This window comes from Gopherus evgoodei, chromosome 12 (genome assembly GCF_007399415.2).
Source record: "Gopherus evgoodei ecotype Sinaloan lineage chromosome 12, rGopEvg1_v1.p, whole genome shotgun sequence".
NCBI classification, from domain to species: domain Eukaryota; kingdom Metazoa; phylum Chordata; order Testudines; family Testudinidae; genus Gopherus; species Gopherus evgoodei.
Genome location: NC_044333.1, coordinates 16,479,292 through 16,502,461, shown reverse-complemented (window position 1 = coordinate 16,502,461; position 23,170 = coordinate 16,479,292). Strand labels below are relative to the sequence as shown.

Genomic DNA, 23,170 nt, shown 5'->3' with positions numbered 1-23,170 from the left:
ACCAGCTCATTACTTTATTTAAAATGTACATGCACAAGGAGAAAGGGAAGTTTTCAGGTTCTTCGGGGTTGTTCAGACACCAGTGCATTCTGTAGAATGTAATTAAAAAACACGGGTACAGAAATTGATCTCAGAGTTCCTAGGGTCTTATTTCTTGCTTTAGTTACCTCCTGGTCTGGAGAAAGGAGAGCTGGTAACTGCTAACAAGTCGCTTAGAAAGGTAGGGCAATGTACAATCTCTGAAGGTTAAAAAGTTGCTGAGCCTCTGTCAGTCTCTTTAAGACTCATCTTGATTAGATGACCTCATTAAATAAGCTAATGAATACAACCAGTCCTCCTTTTGGAGAGATACTGACTTATCCTTGTCTTCCTGCAGAAGGCTCCCTAACTGCTGCCCTTAATTCCCAAGTGAATGCCAACTTTATAGGCTTTGTGTTTCTTAGGGGTCTCTGCAGTAAAGATATAGTGGCCATTTATGGGATACTTCAAACTTATAGAACTTTACCTTTTCCTTTCTCCTTGTTATCATAAGCACTCATGAAATGGTGCCTATGTGCACGGGGAAGATGACTGCATTGTGAGGGCCCGTTGTGTTATAACTTATAACATTTGTCATTAACTTTGGAACCAAATTAGGCCTTTGATTAATGTTTCAATGTTTGTAAAGCCATTAAATCTTTTTTTCTTTGTACCTCTTATTTCTACAGGATCCGTCTGGTGAAGGTTACAGAGAGACAATTGGTGATGAACAATTTCGTCTAGAAGGTACATAAAGAACATTTCTCCTTAGTTAATACTAAGGCATATTTGAAAAATTCAAACCAGGTCATAAAGTGTGAACTCCGTGAATAATAGTGTGTAATCTGTATGGGGAATGTAATTATCTTTGGTGGCTAATAAGACAGGGATACGCCAATTTTTCTGTAACCCTCCTAAATCCACAAATCTAGACGATGTCTAGACTTTGAGCTAGGAGTGTGATCCTATCTCACATTAGCACTCATCAAGCTAGCGCACTGAAAATAGCAGCGTTGCCATTGCAGCATAGGCAGCAGTGAGCAGTGGCATGGGCTAGCTGCCCCAGGTGCAAATCTTCCTGGACCCCATGGGAAAGTATTTAGGGGGGCTAGCCCACACCATCACTCACTGCTGCCCAAACTGCTGCGGCTTCTTTTTGGAAGAGGGCTCAATGAAAGCTATTGCGAGTATGTCCACTTGCACTGGGAATCACCCCTCCCCCCTGCTCCAAGTGCAGATGTGTAGTCACAGTCCGACTGTGGCATAGAGACCAAATCTGTTAATCTCCAATAAGAATTAGAGATTCTTGCTCAGCACAAAAGAGCAGATGTCATTATTTGTGCAGATCTCCTGTCTATGAGGCTAAACTTGCCTCTTCTGTGATTGTGGCCCTAACAATAGTGGAAAATGGTGTAGCTCTGCTGTGAAGGGAACAGCAGGACCGTACCCATCCCATGTGCCAAAGAACGCAGCTTAATGGGGCTTCTTGCACCCTAATGGATTGGGTATGAGGCTGAGAAACACAGAGTTGAGGACATTGGATCTTCACCTGTGTAGATCCACCAGCTATCCTGCCCTGTGTAGCAAAGGCACAACAGCCATGGGGCTGCTGACGTGCTTATGAGATTGTCCCTTACACAGTGGCTAGTTACTTTGGCTGTGCACTATACTTAGGTTCTGGGCTAATGGAAGTAATGTCCCCAATTAGTTCAATGTAAGGAACCATACCAAGTTTTATTTAGACAATACCATCGTTCTATATAATGGCTACTTGTGCATGTGTGTGGTTAGAAGACTCTGCATAAAAATGTCCTTGGATTTTAAGGTTTAAGGTCATTGAGACTGTAGATAAATCTCCTGTTTTGAAAAATATAAAGATGGATACTGCTCGAGGTTTCTTAGAGGAAGCTCCAATGGAAGAATTCATTAAGACCCCTATCTAGAATGATGAGTTCATACTGTTGCAGTTAGAAGCTGGATGTCTTCTGACAGCAGATTTGGACATTGTTTAGTACCTCCAGAGAGGAAGAGGTCATTTTACAGAACGCAAGTCCTTCAGTATGTTTGTGTTCTTTTAGGTTTCTCCCTTGTAAGTTCTAACCAGATCTGACTCCACATAATTTGTGAGTGCTGCTGGGGTCACAGCAAAAGATGGCACTTACGCAGTTTTTCACATCAGTAACTCAGGACCTTTTCACTGTTTGTCAAGAAGATTACCATCCAGAGCTCATCTTTGTGTTGGTGGAACTGAAGGTGCCAAAAATACCTTTTCCCATATCTGTTCATATGGCTTCTGCAATTCTGCTCTGCTAGTCCAGTAGAACTTTCTCTACTTGTTTCTTCCTGAGTGGTGAGTCTAGGTTCTTAGCCTCCTTTTGCTTTTCTCTAGCAAATGATTCTTGGAGCATCTTTATTCAGGAGCGGCGCCAGGGTTTCTGACGCCCTAGGCAGGCGGCCATTTTACTGCCCCCCGCAGGTCCGGTGTACCTACCGCAGTCATGCCGGTGGACGGTCCGCTGCCGGAAAGGCTCCGGTGGAGCTGCCGCAGTGATGCCAGCGGGCGGTCCGCTGGTCTAAAGGCTCCGGTGGACCTGCCACAGGTCCACCGGAGCCTTTAGACCAGCGCACTGTCTGCCGAAATGACTGCGGCAGCTCCACTGGAGCCTTTCCAGCAGCGGACCGTCCGCCAGCATGACTGCGGTAGGTCCACCGGAGCCACGTGCCGCCCCCCCCCGGCAAAATAGCACCCCCCCCAAATTCTGGCACCCTAGGCCATTGCCTAGGTTGCCTAAATGGTAGCGCCGGCCCTGGCTTTATTCCTTTGAGGATAAAAACACAAAGTTTTAAATTTCATTTAGAGACTGCTGCCTAATTTATATCAGAAGGTGCATATAAACTATTGGTCTGCATTGGAACATAAGAACGGCTATACTGAGTCAGACCAAAGGTCCATCTAGCCTAGTATCCTGTCTTTTGACAATGGCCAATGCCAAATGACCCAGAGGGAATTGTTACCCACAAAAAATTGTCTGTCACTCACACACTCTAGAGGCACCCACCCTTACCCCATTCCTAGGGCTCCGGCATAACCCTGTCAATTTAGGCACCCATCCTCACCCTTCTGTGGGCTCAGGTGTAACCTTACATTCTGTGGGTTTGCGGGGTATTTTATCAGTGAAAGAGCCTCACACAGTAATATCCTACTTAGCCTCTATTTATTAACAATCACCAAAACCAGAATTCACACGCTACACATACAGTGCTCGCCACTCCCAATAAGGCAGATGAACTTTTCTTGATGGCTGTCATGATCAGGTCCCTCTGGGGGACTGCACGGTGTCATTGCTAGAGTGTTGAGGTTTGGCAGCTTTGTTCTCGGGGCTGTGTCCTGGAACTGGTTCCCAAATAACTTCTTTTTGGACCCCTGTTTATATAGTGAAACTTGAGTCCTGGAGTGAGCCTATACCTTAACCAATCATTATACTAAAATTTTACTAACCAATCCTAACACAATTCTCTAACCAATCCTACCCCACTACCTTAATTAATTTACAACTAGCAAAATTAATTATGTAACAGACAGAAACAATCAAAGAATCAGACATAGCTCGTACAGACAAACAATAGGGAAGTGGGGACCATAATGACAAAACAATAAAAAAGTATAGATTCTACACGCGCAAGTATTGATAAGTGATTGCTTGCCAGGCAGGATGCCATCAAACTAAGTTTTCTTTAACCATCTTAAGATCTGTTTCTTTATCTGGTGATAGTTGATGCTATTAGGACGGGGTTGCCTTCTTAACAACCTGGTATTATATTTAATGTAATTTAGATGGAATGTGAGGATGTGACTCCCTGCTTCTCAGCTAATGGCTGCTGCTTTTTTAACCTGGCTGCAGATGAAGGCCTTATTCTTACAGTATGACCGGTAGATATGATGTGCTGAAATCAAATAGAGAGTTTGTAAAATGACCAGGGTCGGCGCTACCATTTAGGCGACCTAGGCAATGGCCTAGGGCGCCAGAATTTTTGGGGGGCGCTATTTTGCCGGGGGGGTGGCATGCGGGTCCGGTGGACCTAACGCAGTCATGCCGGCGGATGGTCCGCTGCTGGAAAAGCTCCGGTGGGGCTGCTGCAGTCATTGCGGTGGACGGTGCGCTGGTCTAAAGGCTCCGGCGGACCTACCGCAATCATGCCTGTGGCAGGTCCATCGGAGCCTTTAGACCAGCAGACCACCCGCCGGCATCACTGCGGCAGCTCCACCGGAGCCTTTCCAGCAGCGGACCGTCCGCCGGCATCACTGCGGTAGGTCCACTGGACCCGCGGGGGGCGGCGAAATGGCTGTCCGCCTAGGGCGTCAGAAACCGTGGCGCCGCTCCTGAAAATGACCATTAGCAGGGTAACACCTGTCCACTTCTTTGGGTTGGAGTTGGCAAGACCCTGCTGTCAGGAAGCGTTGTGGAATTGTTGAAAGAAACTAGTTTAAAACCATCACCTGATTTAAAAGCTACTTTTTCACATAGAATTTTAGTTTCTCTCTTTTTACATAGAATTAAAAATTGAGCGTCAGTGAGTGGTGATAACATTATCTATATTAGCATGGCCAACTACTGGTTTTATTTTAAAAAAGACATAGTTCATGCGAGAGGAACAAACTCACTCTGAAGTATATATGAGAGCTGTTGAATGGATCATCTTACAGTTAGGATGCTGAACTGGGACTCAAAAGATCATCCACTCTAACAATGTCTGCATTTTAGCCCTGATCTACACTGGGGTCGGGGAGGGAGTGTCGACCTAAGATACGCAACTTCAGCTATGCAAATAGCGTAGCTGAAGTTGGCGTATCTTAGGTCGACTTACCTGGCTGTGAGGATGGTGGTGAGTTGACCGCTGCCGCTCCCCTGTTGACTCTGCTTCTGTCTCCTGCGAGCTGGAGTTCTGGAGTCGATGGGGAGAGTGTTTGGGGGTCGATTTATCCGCATCTAGATGAGATGCGATAAATCGATCCCCAATAAATAGATCTCTACCCGCTGATGTAGTGGGTAGTGAAGATCTGCCCTTAGTTCCCAATCTCTAAAATAGGTTAAATAATACTTCACCCTTTTGTCTCTATCATCTGTTTAGCTTGTAAGTCCTTTGGGGAAGAGATTATTTCTTACTATATGTTTGTTCAATATGACCCCAATCTCAGCAGGGGCCTCTGAGTGCTGCTGTAATATAAATAATAATTAACATTTGTCATTATTAAACCAACATTTGGGAACAGTTACCACATCTAAGATTACTACAGTTTTTACCTCCGTTTAGAATAGGTGATGTCTGTGGTAATAGTTGGCAAATGTTGTTGAATTTTTAATAGACAGAATTATAGTAAAAGCCAACTTTATGCTGGATATGAAAAACCAGTAAAGTGAACAATTCTGTTCACAATTTGTCTCATTTTGTCTTTTTCATCTAATTATATTGTGGTGTATAATACACAACTCTGTGTCTAAATCATGGTTTACTTTTGGTTGTGGCATTGCACTATACAGCAAACATAACACCCAGCATGTACCATTTTCAAACTAGCCAGCAACAGGATTCTTTACTAGAGAGTAAAACTGCTCTTGGCACTTTTAGGCTATTATATTTTGTCATTGCTGCTCAGTGCCAAGAAGTGCAGTTCACATTATTACTACCAATGTGTCTCATTTGTATGAAGAAGTTGAGTAGTGAGGGCAGGAGTTAGATGAGTATAGGTGGTCCTTTCTCACTCCCTGGAGCCAGGGAAGAATTTTGCCCTGGCACTCCTGCAGCTGGAAGGAAGGTAATTGTTTTCTCTCAGGATTTTCTTGCGTAAATGCACACTGGGAAGGCGTTGTCTTGTTCTAAAAAGACAGCAAATTTCCCCAACCCTTTCTGTACGTACCTGCCCTGCTTTCCCCATTAGTAACATTTCTATCCACTTTTCCAGAACAGTTTCATTAATGTGGCTTAATTGTGTCAAATCAAAATGCTTTCAGACTTTTTGGTGCATCCACACTACCGTTCCTGGAGTCCTGTTGGATTCTTCCTCTTGCAGGGGTAATGGACTATTAGAACGGCCGTGAAGCTACACCTTTCTAGTGACGTTCAAATGTGGCTCTTTAACATGGTTATGGATGGAAACAACAACTAGTTCTAACAATTTTCTACACAAAAACTGCTTGTGTAAAGTAGAACTGGGTATTTTAGATAAATAGATCTAACTATATAAGATAAGTTTATGGCCCTCCCCATTAGTGTGCTATAAGCACCTCACCATCTTCAGCGTATCCCCCATGAGGTAGAGAAGTACTACTGTACAGATGGGGAACTGAGGCATAAAGAGACTAAGGTCAAATAGGAAGTCTGTGGTAGGGCAGGGATTTGAACACCCAAATATCAGACAACCAGTGTAACCACTGGACTGTATTTCCTCTCTGGGTTTGTAGAGGTTGAGAAGAAGTGAGTAAATCAGTGATTTATTCCGGCGGGGCCAGAACCTTGGGAATTTAAGCATTTTGGGACAGGTGAAGATTTCCTGTACTTGATTCTGGTGCTTTATAGTGTTAGGGTTTGTCTGCAAAGAGCAGCAGTGCGCACTATGGGGGTGTGATTTAGAAATTGCTAATGCATTGTGCCTTAATTGGTCTGTATAAGACCCTGCTGGTGTGCCCTAAAAGTTCTGTTTTGAATAGCCCTATGTTAAAGCACATGAAGGATCTTTTAGTGCACACCAGCAGGGTCTACATGACCCACTTAGTGTGTGGCACATTAGTTCACTTTAGAAATCGCTACCCCTTTAGTGCACATTGCTGCTCTATGTAGACACGCCCTTATCTACCTGGAGCTGTTTCTCTTTCAGCTGGTCTTCCTTAACTGGCTCAATGTTTCTGGACTGCCAAACTCCCTTGATGGTACTTTGACATACAATTCATATGTTGTCTAGCTTTTATTTAATCAAGAAAACTGAGAAAGAAAACAGCATTTTATGGATTTGCAGAAAAGCACAGCGGGTCACAACAGTCTATTGGGGGAGATTTGCAGCTTTCACACACAGAGACTTGATTAGAGAATAAGTCAGAGTTCTTTAGAAGAGTCACACTAAAAAGACAATGTGGTAATAAGAGAAATAATTGAATTCCTTCATTTGTTTTACAAAGCCAAGTTCATTACCTTTTTTTTTTTAAAACCATCTGAGCAGCAAAGATAAAAAGAACTGTCTTAGCAGTCCAAAAAGAAGCTGGATTTAACTTCTGTGTTGTTATGTAAAGCTTGATCAAATCCTTTCGTTTTAACAGACTTAACTGGCCAACAGCAAAAGGCTCGGGATTCTGGGATTAAGATTGGTAAAAGGACTGGTGCATTAGTGCTTTCTTTTGAACTATAGAAAGAACAAAGTAAACATCAAAAGCATTAAGCCACAAGTGCGGCTTGTTGACTCTATGTTGCTGCGTGACAAGAGGTTAGAACTCAATATGGCTACTCTGTTTACTGAGTGCCATGCAGAAAGAAAGAGTTTGGCCAGTATTGTCTATTATATTCAGCACTTGCCTTTTATTTCACCGCTCTGTACATTGCAAATTTTGGAATTTCTCTTATATGGTCAATGGGCACCTAAATGAACTCAAGGTCAGTGGAGATGAACTGAGCCGCTTATGTAACCTACATTTTGTGATTCTTATTCCTTTTTCTCCCTCTGTCCCTGATAATTCAGAAGTTAGGAATATAGAATATGCACTATACAGTGGACACACTTTTATAACACTCAGTCTGTTTTTAGCAGTTATTCCCTATTTTATGTATAGAGAATTTCACTGGAATGGATATTATCTCTGAACCTTGAACAAACTTTTAGAGTGCACTCGCAGTACGTTGTAGTCTTGGGAAGTTTTTTGAAATGTCTGGTATGGATACAAGCAAAATATTCTCTGTAGGTAAAATATTTTTGAGCGTACATTGGTTACTTAATCAGTTATTATTTGTAGTGCCTAGAAGCTTTGTGCTAGACAATGGACAAATAAAAAGCACAGTCCCTGCCCTGGCTGTTTTAAAACCTAAGTAACTCTACATAATTTAGTGTCTTCATTTTATGAATGTTATAATTTTTCATATTGAAAATGTAAATAATTTTCTAGGCATTGTTTACATGCAGTATAGAAACCATTTTAGCATATATGGAAAAGACATAGGTTGCACCTTGCTATGGAAAGGATCACTTGACAAAAGACAAGTTATGCAAGTTATGCAAAAGACAAGTTATGCACAGTTGCCTAATAGTCTTCGAGCTATTATTACCTACTTAGTGCCATTAGTGCACATGGTGCTTTACAGACAGGGAAGGAAAGGCTCCCTTTCCCCAGGAGTTTACAATTGAATAACTATTCATCGCTAATATCACAACCACACCCCTTTAATTGTACATTAAAGTGGCTGCTCTATTGTTGTCAGCACTCTGGTGTGTAGTGAGTGAACTCTGCATTTTCATGGTTTATTAAGAATCCTCTGCACTTAGTGTGTTACTCACATACAGCAAAACCTCTGTTTATGGTCCCCTCTGGTCATCATCTGTTTAATGGCTGCAAAATTTTGAGATATCATAAGATTGCCCAACATTCCCTTATTAACTCCCCCTATTAAAGCTGCCACCTGTGAACTGCATCTTCAGCTGCATGCTGACCCATTCGCAGTAGCTAGGTTTGTCTGCCAAAATAGCTGGTCTCCACCCAGACTGGAAGCTGATAAGCTGGTTACTGTGAACTGGAAAGGGCACCAATGAACCTAGAAAAAAGGAGCAGAGGAAGGCGCCAAGCAAAAACTGCTTAGTTTGGCAGATACAAGAAAAGTTGCCAAAGATCATGAGCCTGGTAGGACTAGCCAAAGTTTTCCTGTGGTCAGACAAAGATCCAGGAAATTATAAGAAACAGGTAGGCTGTTTTCCATGAGTTGGAGGAAAATCTTATGGTATAAGGCACTTAAAAAAAGTAGAAGTGTTCCTTAACATTAACCGTTCCTTCTAAGGAGTTTGGTATTTGGATCACAAGCCTTTTACTTCTAGGGCTGTGGTTTTCAAACTGGTGTACATGAGCTCTCGTCAGGGAGTATGCGAGAAAAATCCCGTAATGGGTGGACAACATACTTTACTTAGTGAGATTTGGCAATCTAATCATGGGAATATTATCATACCTATCTTGGATAAGGTATGCGGTAGACTGCATTATTTAGAAAGGGGTTCGCAGCCTAGAAAGTTTGAAAACCACTGTATGAGGGTCACAGTTTCAATTGCAGTGATGTAAAAAAGTAGTGATAAAAGGCTGTTGCCTTCCAATTGCTGTCCATAGCCTTTGTGAAATCAGTCAGTGGGCTCCATCCATTTCCAAGAGGATCATGACAGTTGGTACCAATTGCCACTTTGCTGACAATTGCAGCAGAGAACCCACTGATAGAATGGGCATGAAAAATGAGCTACTCTGTCACCTCGAAAAGTGATTGATCTTTCCTGTCAACATTGAGATACATACCTCAGCAGGGAGGACTGCATGCCATAGTCTGACTGTGCTATACATGTTCTGTGTTTGTAGGATTTCAGTCTCTAGAGCTGAAAATCCAGCACCACCTATAAGCACCAGGATTCACTAAAATTCTTTTGAGTTGCACTTTTCCCCCATAGTGTAAGTGTCAGAATGTTTTTCTCTTAGATTATTAACCTGTTATATTGGTCTGGAGAGATTATACGGGCTAGAGATTATTTAGTGTTTTTCATCTCTGGGTCTGAAGTCATTTTACAAAACGTTATCGCCATTTTGGAGACTGAGAAACACAGACCAAAGACACTAAGTAACTTGCCCAAGGGCACAGTAGCAGAGCTGGGACTAAAAACCTGGCTTGCTGGTTCCCAGTCCCGTTCTCTATCCACTAGAGTATGCTGTTGAGATGCTTTAAACGTATAATACAAAACTTTTTCCAAAACCAGTAAAAGCTCCTATTTTCTTGCTGGTGACTTTTACATAAAGGAAATAGTTACACAAAATTAAAAACATATTAGTAACTTAACTCTTTGTTAATTTCACGATGAAGCTGAGGAGGTGAAAAAATGAGTGAGGGACTTGCAGAGTACAGGTCAAATTCCTTGAATATGCTTCAAAAATGTGGAAATTTTAAAAATATTTTAAATACGTTAAAATATTCCCATCTTTCTTCCTTTCACATAATGTTGGCAATGTTTCAAGCTACATACTAAGATGCCATAAAAAGGATCAAGTAACATCAGGAATATTAAACTATCTGACCCCTTAGCCCTTGTTAAATAATGAGCAAGATCTCAGCTGGCAACATATCTTCTCTAGCTACATCTTTTGAACATCCTTGGTTCTGAGTTACCAAATGGTCACAAAATCAGTTCAGCCCATTAGTAAACTGAGGCGGATTCTGTCGTCTTTTGCACCTGTACAACCTCATGGAGTCAGTGAGGTTGCAGCTGGGAGAAGCAGTTGATCCATTGTGTACAGTACCAAGATAGCTATTACTGTATGCGTGCAGCAGGATAAAAATGCTGTTCAACTTTGCCCCAGGATAACTGTCATTATGACCAAAGAATAAAATTAAGGGAACACATCAGTTGAGAGTTTGAAGCCAATCTTTTTGGAAACATGATGAATATCAGTGGCTTCACTTAATCTGCTTGAAGAACAAAGGTCCTTTTCTACTTTAAATTTCCCAGCAATGATTATTGCCAGTTATTTTTCTCGTCGCCTTGACCACTGTTTCTAGAGTTTTTTATTAAACATATTTCTGAAAAGTGAGTCAAAATGCCACTCTCCGTTGCCCTCCTTAGTGGCACCAGATTTATGCCACCGTAACTGCAAAGATGCTCTGACCCTTGATTTTTCAGAAGAGAGATGTTGGTTCCAAAGCTCCCGCCTTCAGAGCGGTTGCCAGGTTTCATTTAGAAACCTGCAGTTGGGATCACTTCCAATAGGCCTCACACCCTGTTTCTAGCAACAACTTCAAAATCAGTTCAGTTGTGTTTGACTTTCACAAAAATATCTGCCTTGCCAAGGCAACATATTTTTGCTGATCTTTTGAGGTGTGGCCACTTCAGCCAGGTTTTAGAGTGCTGGGTGCTCCTCCATTGGGCTTTTGTTTCGCCCTCCATATGCGTGCTGCTGGAAGCCCCTCCTGTCACGGCCAGAGATTTCATATGATCACATCTCTCATGACTGACTCTATGGCATGCAAGGACGTGGTTTGCAGCAAGATTAAACAGTCGCTGCTTTTCCATCAGGGATTCAAAAGTAGAAACCCATCTAGCTGGTGTCAGATTTTGAAACCTTCTCTCCTTAAAGTTTGTAAAGGGAGTCACATTCCAGGAGACCTTGGGCTGGCTATTTTAGATACAACAACCCCGTCAGCTTGCTGAATCTAACAAATACACTAGGCATGTACATGCAGACACAGATGCAATTGCAGTAAAAAGCATATTGCTTTTGCAAGCTTGCTGTCCCAATTTCAAAGTGTATATCAGTCAGGGTGCATTTGTGTACTTCAACTCCACTTCTGCTGCACAAGCTACAGAAACCCAAAGTTTTACCTCAACAGGCAGAACAAGGGCCCTTTGTTACCTAGACAGATTACAGCTTTTTCTAAAGTCTGCTCTTCATAAAAGCCCAGCTTGAACAGTGGAAATTCTGACTTGCCTCAGATACTGAGGAGACTTTTATAGTTTCAAGTAGCTCCAGGGTTATATTTTAAAAGTTGAATTTCATCACATGCTTTAAGTTTTGTGGGGGAGAGAAAAAAGACGTGATATTTTTAGAGGGAAAAAAGTTTTTTTTTTCTCTCCCTCTCCACCTTTTTTCTTAACAGATGTTTCATCTCAATCATATCCAAACCTCAAAGCACAAGTAGCAGTCAACCTTAGTCTCCTGTGGAGAAAAAGATAAAATGTCATTTGTTTGGAGGAGGAGGGGTGTGTGTGTGTGTGTGTGTGTGTGTGTGTGTGTGTGTGTGTGTGTAACCACAACTAGTATGTGAGTAAAACCAAATAATAAATGCAGCACGATGGGGTTGTGGAAATGAACCTGAAGCAATATTTCTGCTCTCAAAAAAGCCTGGAATCCAGCTGCTTTGGTTAGATGGAAATTCCCAACATGAGGGGATAAAAGAGGGGAGAGGAGGGAGGAAAAGAAAAACGTCCAGCAATCAGATTTTTCTTGCTCTGTAAATCAGAATCCAGCAATCCAAGTCCTCTAACCAATGAAGGATATAAAACAAAGTGCCCAACATTGTACTGTGAAGGATTTAAAACTTCTTTTTGGGGGGAACAGCTCTTGTAAACCAAAATATCCAGAAGGAATTTTCACAGGGCTCTGGAGAAACCTCAGAGTTTTGCTGTGGACTGCATTGTGTGCTGCCATCAGCACTACAGCCTGTTGTAGGAATGGCCAAGGTGATTCAGTGCCACCAGGAACTACTTGTATAGAAGATTTATAGGGGAGAAAAGTCATATTCTCTCATAAGGATCTGTGTGACTGAAGCTAAAATCGGGTGGTTTGGGTTCCCCCTCCCCTCTTGCTCTTAAAGGAGTCTTTCTAGAGAGTGCAAGTGTGGAGGAGAAAAAAGGACATACTCTTGGAGAAGGTGAGAGGGTTATGCCAGGGGAAGACTGCCTTAAATCCTAGCTAGGGTTTTGTAAGAGCCTCATTGACAGGGCTTACCCTGAACACATCTCCTGGTGCCTTGTCCCTAGACCATCAGCATCTTCTGCACCATAGCAGTACCCCCTGCCTCCACCCACAACTGAGGTCTACAGTCCAGGTTTCACTGGTAAGCAGTGAATATGGCTTGGATTAGAAGAAATACTCTTTATTAAAAATCTACAGTCGCATAGCTTAAGAAAGAAGATGTCTAATTTCACACAAATGGATAAGCTTAACGGCAAACTCTCTGTTTTGAAACACCTTGACTACCTGGGACGATAGGAGGGATTGACTTGTCTTTTAGACACTCTTCAGGTCAGGGACTGTCTTCATCTGTGTTTGCACAGCACAATGGGACTCCAATCCAGTTTAGGATCTGTGGGTGCTACTATATTAACAATAATAATATTGCCAAGATTGAGTGCCATGCAGTTTGTGTTTGAGTCCTTAGATTGTGACATTAAAAATTAAATCTTGTGTGCCCTATATAGACTTTAAAGATCCCGTGCCATGATCTATAAGAATAGAGTTTTTCCATAGCATCTTTATATAAGGTTTCCCCTCTTCCTCTAGATCAGAGGTTCTCAACCAGGGGTACATGTACCCCTGAGGGTATGCCAGAGTCTTCTAGGGGTACATCAACTCCTGTAGGTATTTGCCTAATTTTACAAGTCTACATGAAAAGCACTAGCAAAGTCAATACAAAATAAGATGTCATACAATTATATTGCTCTGTATACTATATGCTGAAATTCAAGTACAATATTCATATTCCAAATGATTTATTTTATAATTGTATAGTAAAAATGAGAAAGTCAGCAGTTTTTCAGTAATAGTGTGCTGTGACACTTTTGTATAGTTATGTCTGATTTTGTAAGCAAATAGTTTTAAAGTGAAGTGAAAGTTGGGGGTAAACAAGACAAATCAGACTCCTGAAAGGGGTTCAGTAGTCTGGAAAGGTTGAGAACCACTGCTCTAGATTGTGATGTGCAGTGTGCTGTACATCAGCCAAGTTCCATCCTGCATTAAGAGGTGACTATATTTCATTAGTGCTTTATGGCTGAAGTGACATGCTTTGGGATGAAAGACAACATGGAAATGTCAGATAATGTGTATGTGTTTGAATATGGTTAGCTTTATGATGGACTGTAGAGAGACACAAATTTTAGAACTTAGCTGCCTTATAGATCACAAGTATTATAGCTGAACTGAAAGTAAGATCTCTGGTTCAAGGTTGCCTGAGTGTTTCCATTTTAAGACCTTATTTTTAACTGAATTTTAGCAATCCAAAAATCTTCACTATTTGAGGTTTGAAATTTTCCAGGCTTGAAGAACGAGGAGTACTTGTGGCACCTTAGAGACTTAACAAATTATTTGGGCATAAGTTTTCGTGGGCTAAAACCCACTTCATCAGATGCGTGCAGTGGAAAATACAGTAGGAAGCTATATGGAGAGAGAGAGAGAGACAGGGCTGCCCAGAGTATTCAGGGGGCCTGGGTTCTTCAGCTGCTGGGGCCCCCACCGCCGAATTGCCGACTACGACCGCTCCGGGGGCGTGGGCCCCACTCCAGGGGCCCCAAAAAACTCTCGTGGGAGCCCCTGTGGGGCCCAGGGCCTGGGGAAAATTGCCCCTCTTGCCTGCCCCTGGAGGCCCTGGAGAGAGAACATGAAAAAATGGGGGTTGCCATACCAACTGTAGCAAGACTAATCAATTAAGGTGGGCTGTTACCAGCAGGAGAAAAAAAACTTTTATAGTGATAATCAGGATGGCCCATTTCAAACAGTTGACAAGGTGTGAGTAACAGAAGGGGAAAAATTAGGGGGAAAGTTTGAGCAAAAGCTCTTTTTGATGGTTTGCAAGTGTTAGCAGTAGTGATGGTTATAACATTTTCTGATTTATAACAATGACAAAGTATTTTTGATTATTTTTTCTCTATTTTCCTGTCAACTGTATTGGCGGAGGGACCAATCTGGACACATTATAGACGGATAGACATCCACTCTGTAGAGTTTAGGTTTGGATCTGAACTTCCCTGAAGCTGGAAGGATTCCTATTCACATCCATCAAGAATTATTGGGTTTTTTTAAATCTTTTCTTTATTTTTAATAAATTAACTAGGGACACAAAGCAACCACATCTCCTCAGTGTGGGTCTGATCCAATGTAATTTTAAGTCAATGAACTGATGCTCATTGGGTCACGTCCTATATCCATATCTTCATTTTACAACCAGCTTAATTGGCAGAAACATTTGGTGTTTTTGTCAGGACAGTGTAAGGTCGTGTACTCGCCACCTGTAGCATTCCCTTGGGTTGGGGTGCAGTGCTACAAAGTGTACTAGTCCCTGGCAGCCGCTACTGGCCGCCTGCCTCTCGCTGGGTCTTCCTCTTCCTCATAAAGTTCATTCCCCTTCCAGGGGTCCAACTGAAAGTCCAAATCAAATGCCCAAACTAAGAGCTCTTCTGCCCCTCTCAGGTGCCACTGAAGTCCTGTGCTTCTTGGTCCCTTCTCCTAGCACCTCCAGAGCTTCTCTTATCTAGCTTTTTCCATAGCAGGATTCCCCTACTGCCTCCCTCCAGAGACTCTAGAGACCACGTGAAAATTGCTGAGGGTCTTGGCAGACCACTTAACAGTCTTTCCAAATGTTGTTTGTACCGTTAGCTAAGTATTGTAAAACACTTTGGATAAAAGTGCTAAATACAAAAACCCTTAATAATAATTAACTTTTTTTGTTCAACAAATAAAAGCACGCAACTCATATTTTAATATCAGTAGATATGCCCTCCCCCCCCCCGCAGCAGCTCTCGAGCTGGGAAGGGGCGGCGGTCCTTCCCTCTCCCCCCCACCACAGCAGCCCCCGAGCTGGGGCTGGGAAGGGGGACTGTCTCTCTCCCCAGCAGCCGCAGCCCTGAAGCTGGGGAAAGTCGCCTCTCTCTCTCTGGCTGCTGCAGCCCTGCACATCCCAAATTCTCCACACTCCCTCTTCTAACCCCACTGCCCCCTCCCACTTAACCCATACTCCCCCCAAGGCCAACACCTCACCTTACATGTGCGTCTTCTCCAAGGTCCAGGCACCTAATTAGTGGAGCCATGCCTGCGTGGCTCCACTAATTAGGTGGGTGACCCTTCATTCTCTTGTGTGCAGCCGCCCAGGCATGCACCCTAGAGGGAAATATTCACTGACCACCTGAACAGAGCTCAGTCCCTGGACCACAGTTTGAGAACTTCTGCTCTAGAAACTTCCATTAGGGATTTCCCGGATCTTTGTAGTCCCTATCTTGGTCTTCTCCCACAAGAACCTACTCTGCTCCATGTTGGTTCCAACATGTACGAGCCCTCTCTCAGGGCTCTCCACACGCAGGAGCCTACCCTGCTCCTAGTGGGTTCTCCTTCCTGCAGGAGAATCCTGCCTTCTCTGTAGTATCTCCCCCAGCTAAGCTCAGCACTGTTTAAGGAGTCCTCCACAGCTGGGGTCAATCACTCTAACTCCATTACACTGAGCAGTGATTACTACGTGCCCCTATATTGTCATCTCATCAGTGAGGCTGAGGGATAGCTGCTAAGTCATGGGCAAGCTGTGCCCTGTCTTGCCTCACAGGGCCAGCTGGCCCGTGATAGACAGCTTTGCCACGAAGACCCTCCTGTTCATTTTTATCACCATTTTCAGGCTCTTTTCTACAGCCACTTTTTAAAATTGAAAACAGAAACGAGATGGGATGAGTATTTGATATGTGCATGAATCATGCAATGTTCAGGTATTCATATGAACACTTCAAAAGAGTCTAAAATGACTTCAGCTCATCATGGCAGCTGCCATTTTATATCTCCTGCAATTATTTAAATTCTTCAGGTAATTATAGGATGCTAGTTGCTGTAAATATACCTTCTAATTCAAATAGATTTTGTTAAACTGCAAGAATAAATGCCAGATTCTGTGTTCTGTTACTATTGTGTAAATCCAGCATAATTCCAGATGTCAAAGGATTGAAGCCACACTTAAATCAGAACCTGGCTCTTGATATCTTACCGTCTCTAATGATTTACATTAGTATCTGAATTATACAACAATTTGTGTATTAGGTCAAATAACACAAACGTGACTTTTTCCCATCCTTCATGGAAAACCAGTTATACATAATACACTGTTTTCCGAGATAAAAGCAGAGCCAGCCTTTTCTATTTCAAAGGAAAACACCAGCCATTTTCAGATTAAAAGTAGATAGCAAAAGTGAACACACAGGCGAAGTTAATAAAGATCTACTTGGATGCCACAAAATAAGAATTAAAAATAGTAGTGAAGTATTGCAGACCCTTCATTCAAGGTGTGTGTGCCTACCTCTCTCATTTTTTTCTGACACTATTCTCCTCTGCCTGTATTTTAGATATTTAGTAGGTATGGAGTGAAGTTTACAGAGTTACTAAAATAAAGACCACTTCTATTGCCTTTGCTTCAATCAAAAGAGCGCTGTCTTTTTGTGAATTGACTTTAGAGCCATCCTCTGACATTAACAAAATACTTAGGGCCAAATTCTGCCTTTTGCTTACAGAATGCCTACTGAGGGCAAGGGGTGCTTTATGCACATATCCTAAAGGAAAATGTGGTCCTTGTATTGCATTTACTAACTCTCTTTACCTTTGTTCACTTAGTTGGAACTGAAGCAAATTTCTTGCTTTAACAAGACATGCTGCTTACATGTGGAATCCAAATGTGTCTCCTTCAATACGGGAAGGCAACTGATTCCATGGTACACTAGATCAATGTATCGTGTAGATAATCAGTTACGCAAGATGAAAAAAATCTCTATAGCAGAACATTTCCCCTCTTTGTGGATTACATTCTTTGGAATCTGGTAATTTAATATTTCACATATGCTAAAACGTAAGGGTCTGCTCCTTCAGTGATTACTCATTACTTCAGTGAAATTACTCATGTCTGTTGGGACTGCTCACAAGTGATGTTTCCAGGATGGTGCCCCGTCATACATATGCCAAATGTATCTTTGATTTTATTATAAAGTATGTATTTTAATTTGGATTGGAGACAAATGAAACAGTTTAGAGTCAGTGCTGTTTGTGTCGTGTACTCAAGCCAGTTCTGCAGACACTCACATGTATGCTTAACTTTCTACTCTTGAGTATTCCTTTTGAATGACATGGGAATTCATGCATGTAAAACTGAGTGTGTGTGTAAATGTTATCAGCCACTGTACCTTAGTGAATAATTGGTAAGTATTCCTTTGACCCAGAATATAGTGAGCATGGTAAGTTAAAGTTCATGGAATTCTGCACGCCACGTGTTGGCATTTGAAAGTCTTAGGAGATGAAAAGTACCCACAGACATGTAGGCTACATACTATAGCACTGAAGATGGATGCTCCTGAACTATTGAGATTTTTATTTTTGGAGAGTGAAATTTAGCCTGAGTTTATTATTATAAATTTACTTATATTACAGTAGCATGTAGAGGTCACCAGTGAACTAAGGATCCCGTTGTGGTAGTCCTGTACAAACATAGATTATGTTTCTTCCCTGAAGAGTTTACAAACTAACTAGACAAATCAGATGAGGGAAATATTTTTATCTCTGTTTTACAAATGAGGAATTTAGACACAAAGAAGTCAAGTGACTTGCCCAAGGTTGTACAGGAAATCTGTGGCCGAGCTTGTAATTGAGCCCAAGCCCAGCTACTTAACGATAAGACCGCCCTTCGATTCTGTTTTAGTTTGGTGCTACTGCATAATAAAATATGCAAAGGGTAGAAACAGACATTCAGAGCCTGAGGATTTGGTATCTAAAAGCCTCCATAATAAAAAGAACAAACAGATTTTTAAAGTGTGAACTATAGAGCAGTAGGAATAATTGTCTGCTTAGTTTACTCAGTGTTGTCTGACACTAAATGCTGGTAGCATTCGAAATCAGCTAGAGACTATTAACTAAGAGAAGGTCACCAAACATACACTTGGTTCATAGCAACCAAAATATATCTTTGCTTATTTTAAAAGAATAGATAGGTGAGGGTCAAGATGTTTTCCCCAGGGGAAGTGCTTTCGGTGAACTGGCTGATAATAGTCCACAGTTCGGGGATCTTCAGAGCCCGTGGTATAATAGCAAAGGTGGCAGAAACCCAGTTTTCCCCTCAACCATCTAAGTTAGATGGGAGTCAGCTGATATAAAAAACTCCATTATTAATAACATTTCCCCTACTAAGTCTTCATTTAAATAAAGGATTTTTTAGGCTCTGAATTTTTCTCCTTATGACACCTGGACCAAAAAAAAACAACAACAAAAACGGAATAAAGAAATGTAAAGACTGCAAATACTGTGCACATACATAACTACAACTTATTTTGAGGTGGTAAGAAGTTATTTTTATCTGTATCAGTGTTACCAACCAAAACAAGTATATAGCAGCCTTTGAAGGGTATTCTTTTTAGTTTCAAATGGCTATTTGATATCCCCATCTGTCAGCTGATAATACTACTAGCAAGTGGTAAGCGATCGCTATGGAAGTGTCAGTTTTTACTTAAGCAGTTCTTTACTAGATTAAATTATATAGCTTGTGATAGCAAATTGCATCCTGCTAATGTGATTTTTGATATGCTTGGTGATCAAACACAAATCTTGCTCCTACAGGTACCATCCTGAATCATCTTAGACAAAGCTTATGAAGACTTTTTTTTCTTTGTTAGATGGAGAGGAGGGAAAAATTATCTTTTTGATCTCCAATAGAAAAAAAAAAGGCTGTTCAGGTTTTTGGCTAACACAACAAACAGTGTTTAAAATTTAACTTTGCTTAATTAATTAGTAATTCTGTTTAATGCTGTCTGATCTTTATCCAAAAGGTATTCTGGCGCTTGAGAACTGAACATCAAAGTAGGTGGGTGAAGATGGTCAGGTAAAGCAGTTAATCTGGCAGTTGCTGTTGAAATATAGTGAGTTGGGGATCTAATGGGAAATAGAAACCAGAATCAGGTAAAGTGCTGCAAACTGTTTAGTGGAGAGAGTGTGAGGAATTCAGGTTTGGTGCCTCAGCATGTTTGAGCAGTGAGACAGCCAGTAGTGAGCAATTGGATTGCCACATGCTTAGACATCTTTTATGCAAATAGTTTTTATTTAAATAGAGACACTGGAAAAATTTCTGCATTTAAAATAAAAAATCAGAAACTTGCTGATATTCTGTATCCAGAATTGGAAATACTCAGATCAGATGCAGCTGTATCAAACTGTTGTGGGGTATGAAAAGAGGCTAGAAATTGTCAGCTAATTGGTTGCACAAAACCATACATTTGGCTGTTATTTATCCATGGCAATACTTTGACCCCAATGACATTCAAGGGAACTCCAGTTCAGAAATTCCTAGTGATGACGTGTCAGTGGAAATAGGTAGGAGTGGCTGAAAGATTATAAGGAATTTGGATTGTCATCTTTTTATTTAATTTTTTTTTCCCAACTATCAGAACTATATCATCCGCAGCCACTACCCCACTTTGGTCATATACAGATGTTTCACGCTTAATGAGCCCTTCTGAATAGGAAATGGACTCTTAGTCTCACAACATCATGCGGCTTTTTTAAACCTGCCGGTGTGTAATTGAACATTGTCATTGATGTTTGTCCAAGAGCCACTAGACAATGAAATAGCATGAAATCGCTTCGCACCATATGCACAACTTGAATTTCTGAACTGTTCAGCTCACTCCAATGTGAAGCGCCACTGTTGCAGCTCTTGCTAAATTGCATTCTGCCTTTTTCCTACCAGACTTGAGAGGGACAATTAATTTCCCAGAAGTAAGCATGAGAGGTGGCAGTTTAATCTTTGTTGTTTTGAAGGGTGTGTCTAATTCATCAGCTTCAGTTTTCAACCTAATAGAGCTGAACACACACTTCTGGCACCAGCCCAGCACAAGCATGTTTTCCCATGTGCTTTCTCTCGTGGCTGGAGAACAGGAATGTTGCTTGGATGTTGGCTCTGCTCTGTAGATGTTTATCCACAGGTATGGGAGAAGAATTTAAGGGAAGCAAAGATTAAGTATCTCAGAAATGTATTTCAGTCAGTGCAGTGGTATAAATGTAAAATCTGTGCTTGGTGGAGGCATGGGGTGATGTTTCTTCATTTATGTATTCAAGAAGAATGTAAAAATTGAAATTTGAATATGAAGGTAATTGCCTGATTAAAGGAGTTCTTAATCTGAACTTTCAAGCTAGGCTGTTGTTATGATTGACATTATGCAGTGGTCTAGGATTATCAGTCATATTTGTCAAACTTGCTATGAAATGCAAAAGAAATTAGAGACTTGAAAAGGCATATTAGGTTCTCTTGTCTATCCCTTTGGTCCCGACAGTCCTTGACTCTGAAGGACTGTTGGGTTGAGGGATTTTGAGTGTGGGTGCTAGGTGGTGTTGGTAGCCTGTAATACCTGGGAGCTCAAACTAGGTGATCTGTGGTCCCTTCTGGCTTAAATTCTGACTGTATGACTGATTCTTCTCCCACTTTTCCTGTATCTGGAACTTGGGGGTAAAATCCTAAGCCCGTTGAAGTCAGTGGGAGTTTTGCTATTGATTTCAGCTGGTCAACAAACACATGGACAATGGTGATCCAGTGAATAAAGTGTACTTGGACTTTCAGAAAGCTTTTGACAAGGTCCTTCACCAGAGGCTCTTAAGCAAAGTAAGCAGATAAGAGGGAAGGTCCTCTCATGGATCAGTAATTGTTAAAAGACAGGAAACAAGGGGTAAGAATAAATGGTCAGTGTTAACAATGGAGAGAAGTAAATAGTGGGGTGCCCCAAGGATCTGTACTGGGACCTGTGCTGTTCAACATATTCATCATGATCTGGAAAAAGGGGTAAATAGGGCAGTGGCAAATTTGCAGTAGACGCTGCAAAAGTACTCAAGATAGTTAAGTCCAAAGCTGACTGTGAAGAGCTACAAAAGGATCTCCCAAAACTGGGTGACTCGGTAACAGAATTTCATTGCCATTCTATGCTGATAAATGCAAAGTAACGCACATTGTATAGCTGGAATTATGTTTTCCATACAAAATGATGGGATCTGAATTAACTGTTGCCGCTCAAGAAAGAGATCTTGTCACTGTGGATAGTTCTTTGAAAACATCTGTTCAATATGCAGCAGTGGTTAAAAAAAGCTCACAGAATACTAGGAAACAGGAAAAGGATAGATAATAAGACAGAACATATCATAATGCCATTGTGTGAATCTGTGGTACACCCACACCTTGAATACTGCAATGGAGTTCTGGTTGCACCATCTAAAAACAAATTGAAAAGAGAAATAATTGGAAGAAGTAGAGAGAAGGGCAACAAAAATGCTTAGGGGTGTGAAACAGCTTCTGTATGAGGAGAGATTAAAAAGTCTGGAACTGTTCAGCTTGGAAAAGACATGACTAAGGGGGAATATGATAGAAGTCTACAAAATCATGAATAGTGTGGAGGAAATTTTATTTACCCCATCATATAACACAAGAACCGGGCTTCACCCAATGAAATTAATAGGCAACAGGTTTAAAACAAACAAAAGGAAGTACTTCTTTGCACAACATACAGTCAAACAATAGAACTCATTGCCATGGGAAATTGTGAAGGACAAGAGTATAACTGGGATAAAAAAAGAACGAGATAAATTCATAAAGGTAGGTCCATCAATGGCTATTAGCCAAGATGGTCAGAGCTGCAACCCTGTGCTCTGGGTGTCCCTAAGACTCTGACTGCTGGAAGCTGGTACTGGATGACAGGGGATGGATCACTCAAAAATGGCCTTGTTCTTTTCATTTCTTCTGAAGCATTTGGCCCCAGACACCGTCGGAAGATAGGATACTGGGCTAGATGACCCAGTATGTCCTTTATTATGGTCCAGAACTTCAACTCTGGTGCTTAGCACTACCACTTTAACATTACTCCTTAGCAGTCCTGCTTCATCTCCATCTTTTGCTTAAGCCCTCATGCCTTCATCTCCTCTTTTCCTTACAACTCGCTACTGCAGTATTTCCCAAACAGTGGATTACAGGAAGAGTCTGGTGGGTCACCACCACATCAAACCTGCCCCACAGTGCCTATCACTGCCCCCTCACATCTATTCCCCCCCCATTCCCTGGAAGCACTCCCCCTGGCTGTGGGGAGAGATGGGTCAGCTGGAGCTACAGGAGAGGGCAGAACTGGACTGGGAGGAGTCAAGCAGGGGAGTCGGGGGCAGACCAAGGAGAAGAGAGAGGAGCAGGATCTGAAGGGGAGAGGTGGGTGGAGTTGGGGGTGCCATTTGCGTAGGCTCCCATATGATCCTGGGGAGCTCACTTGAGCACAGAGGATAGGCTGCAGCTTGTGCTCTGAGCAGGCCCCAGTGTTACTTCACAGAGCCTGGTCCACAAAGGTGGCACTGTCCGTCTCTGCAGCTCTCGATGGGAGGAGTTTCCCCACACTGAACCCTACGTA

At 41.9% G+C, this 23,170-nt stretch overlaps 1 protein-coding gene across 2 annotated transcripts in view; it reads left to right on the top strand.

Annotated features, from left to right (window-relative positions):
* The window catches only part of NKD1 (NKD inhibitor of WNT signaling pathway 1), a 150,833-nt gene that overhangs the window by 90,756 nt on the left and 36,907 nt on the right, over window positions 1–23,170 (top strand). For both annotated transcript variants that reach the window (XM_030582089.1, XM_030582087.1), the window contains exon 4: window positions 708–765. In XM_030582089.1, the coding sequence (XP_030437949.1) occupies window positions 708–765 (58 nt within the window). The remainder of the gene's footprint in view (window positions 1–707; window positions 766–23,170) is intronic.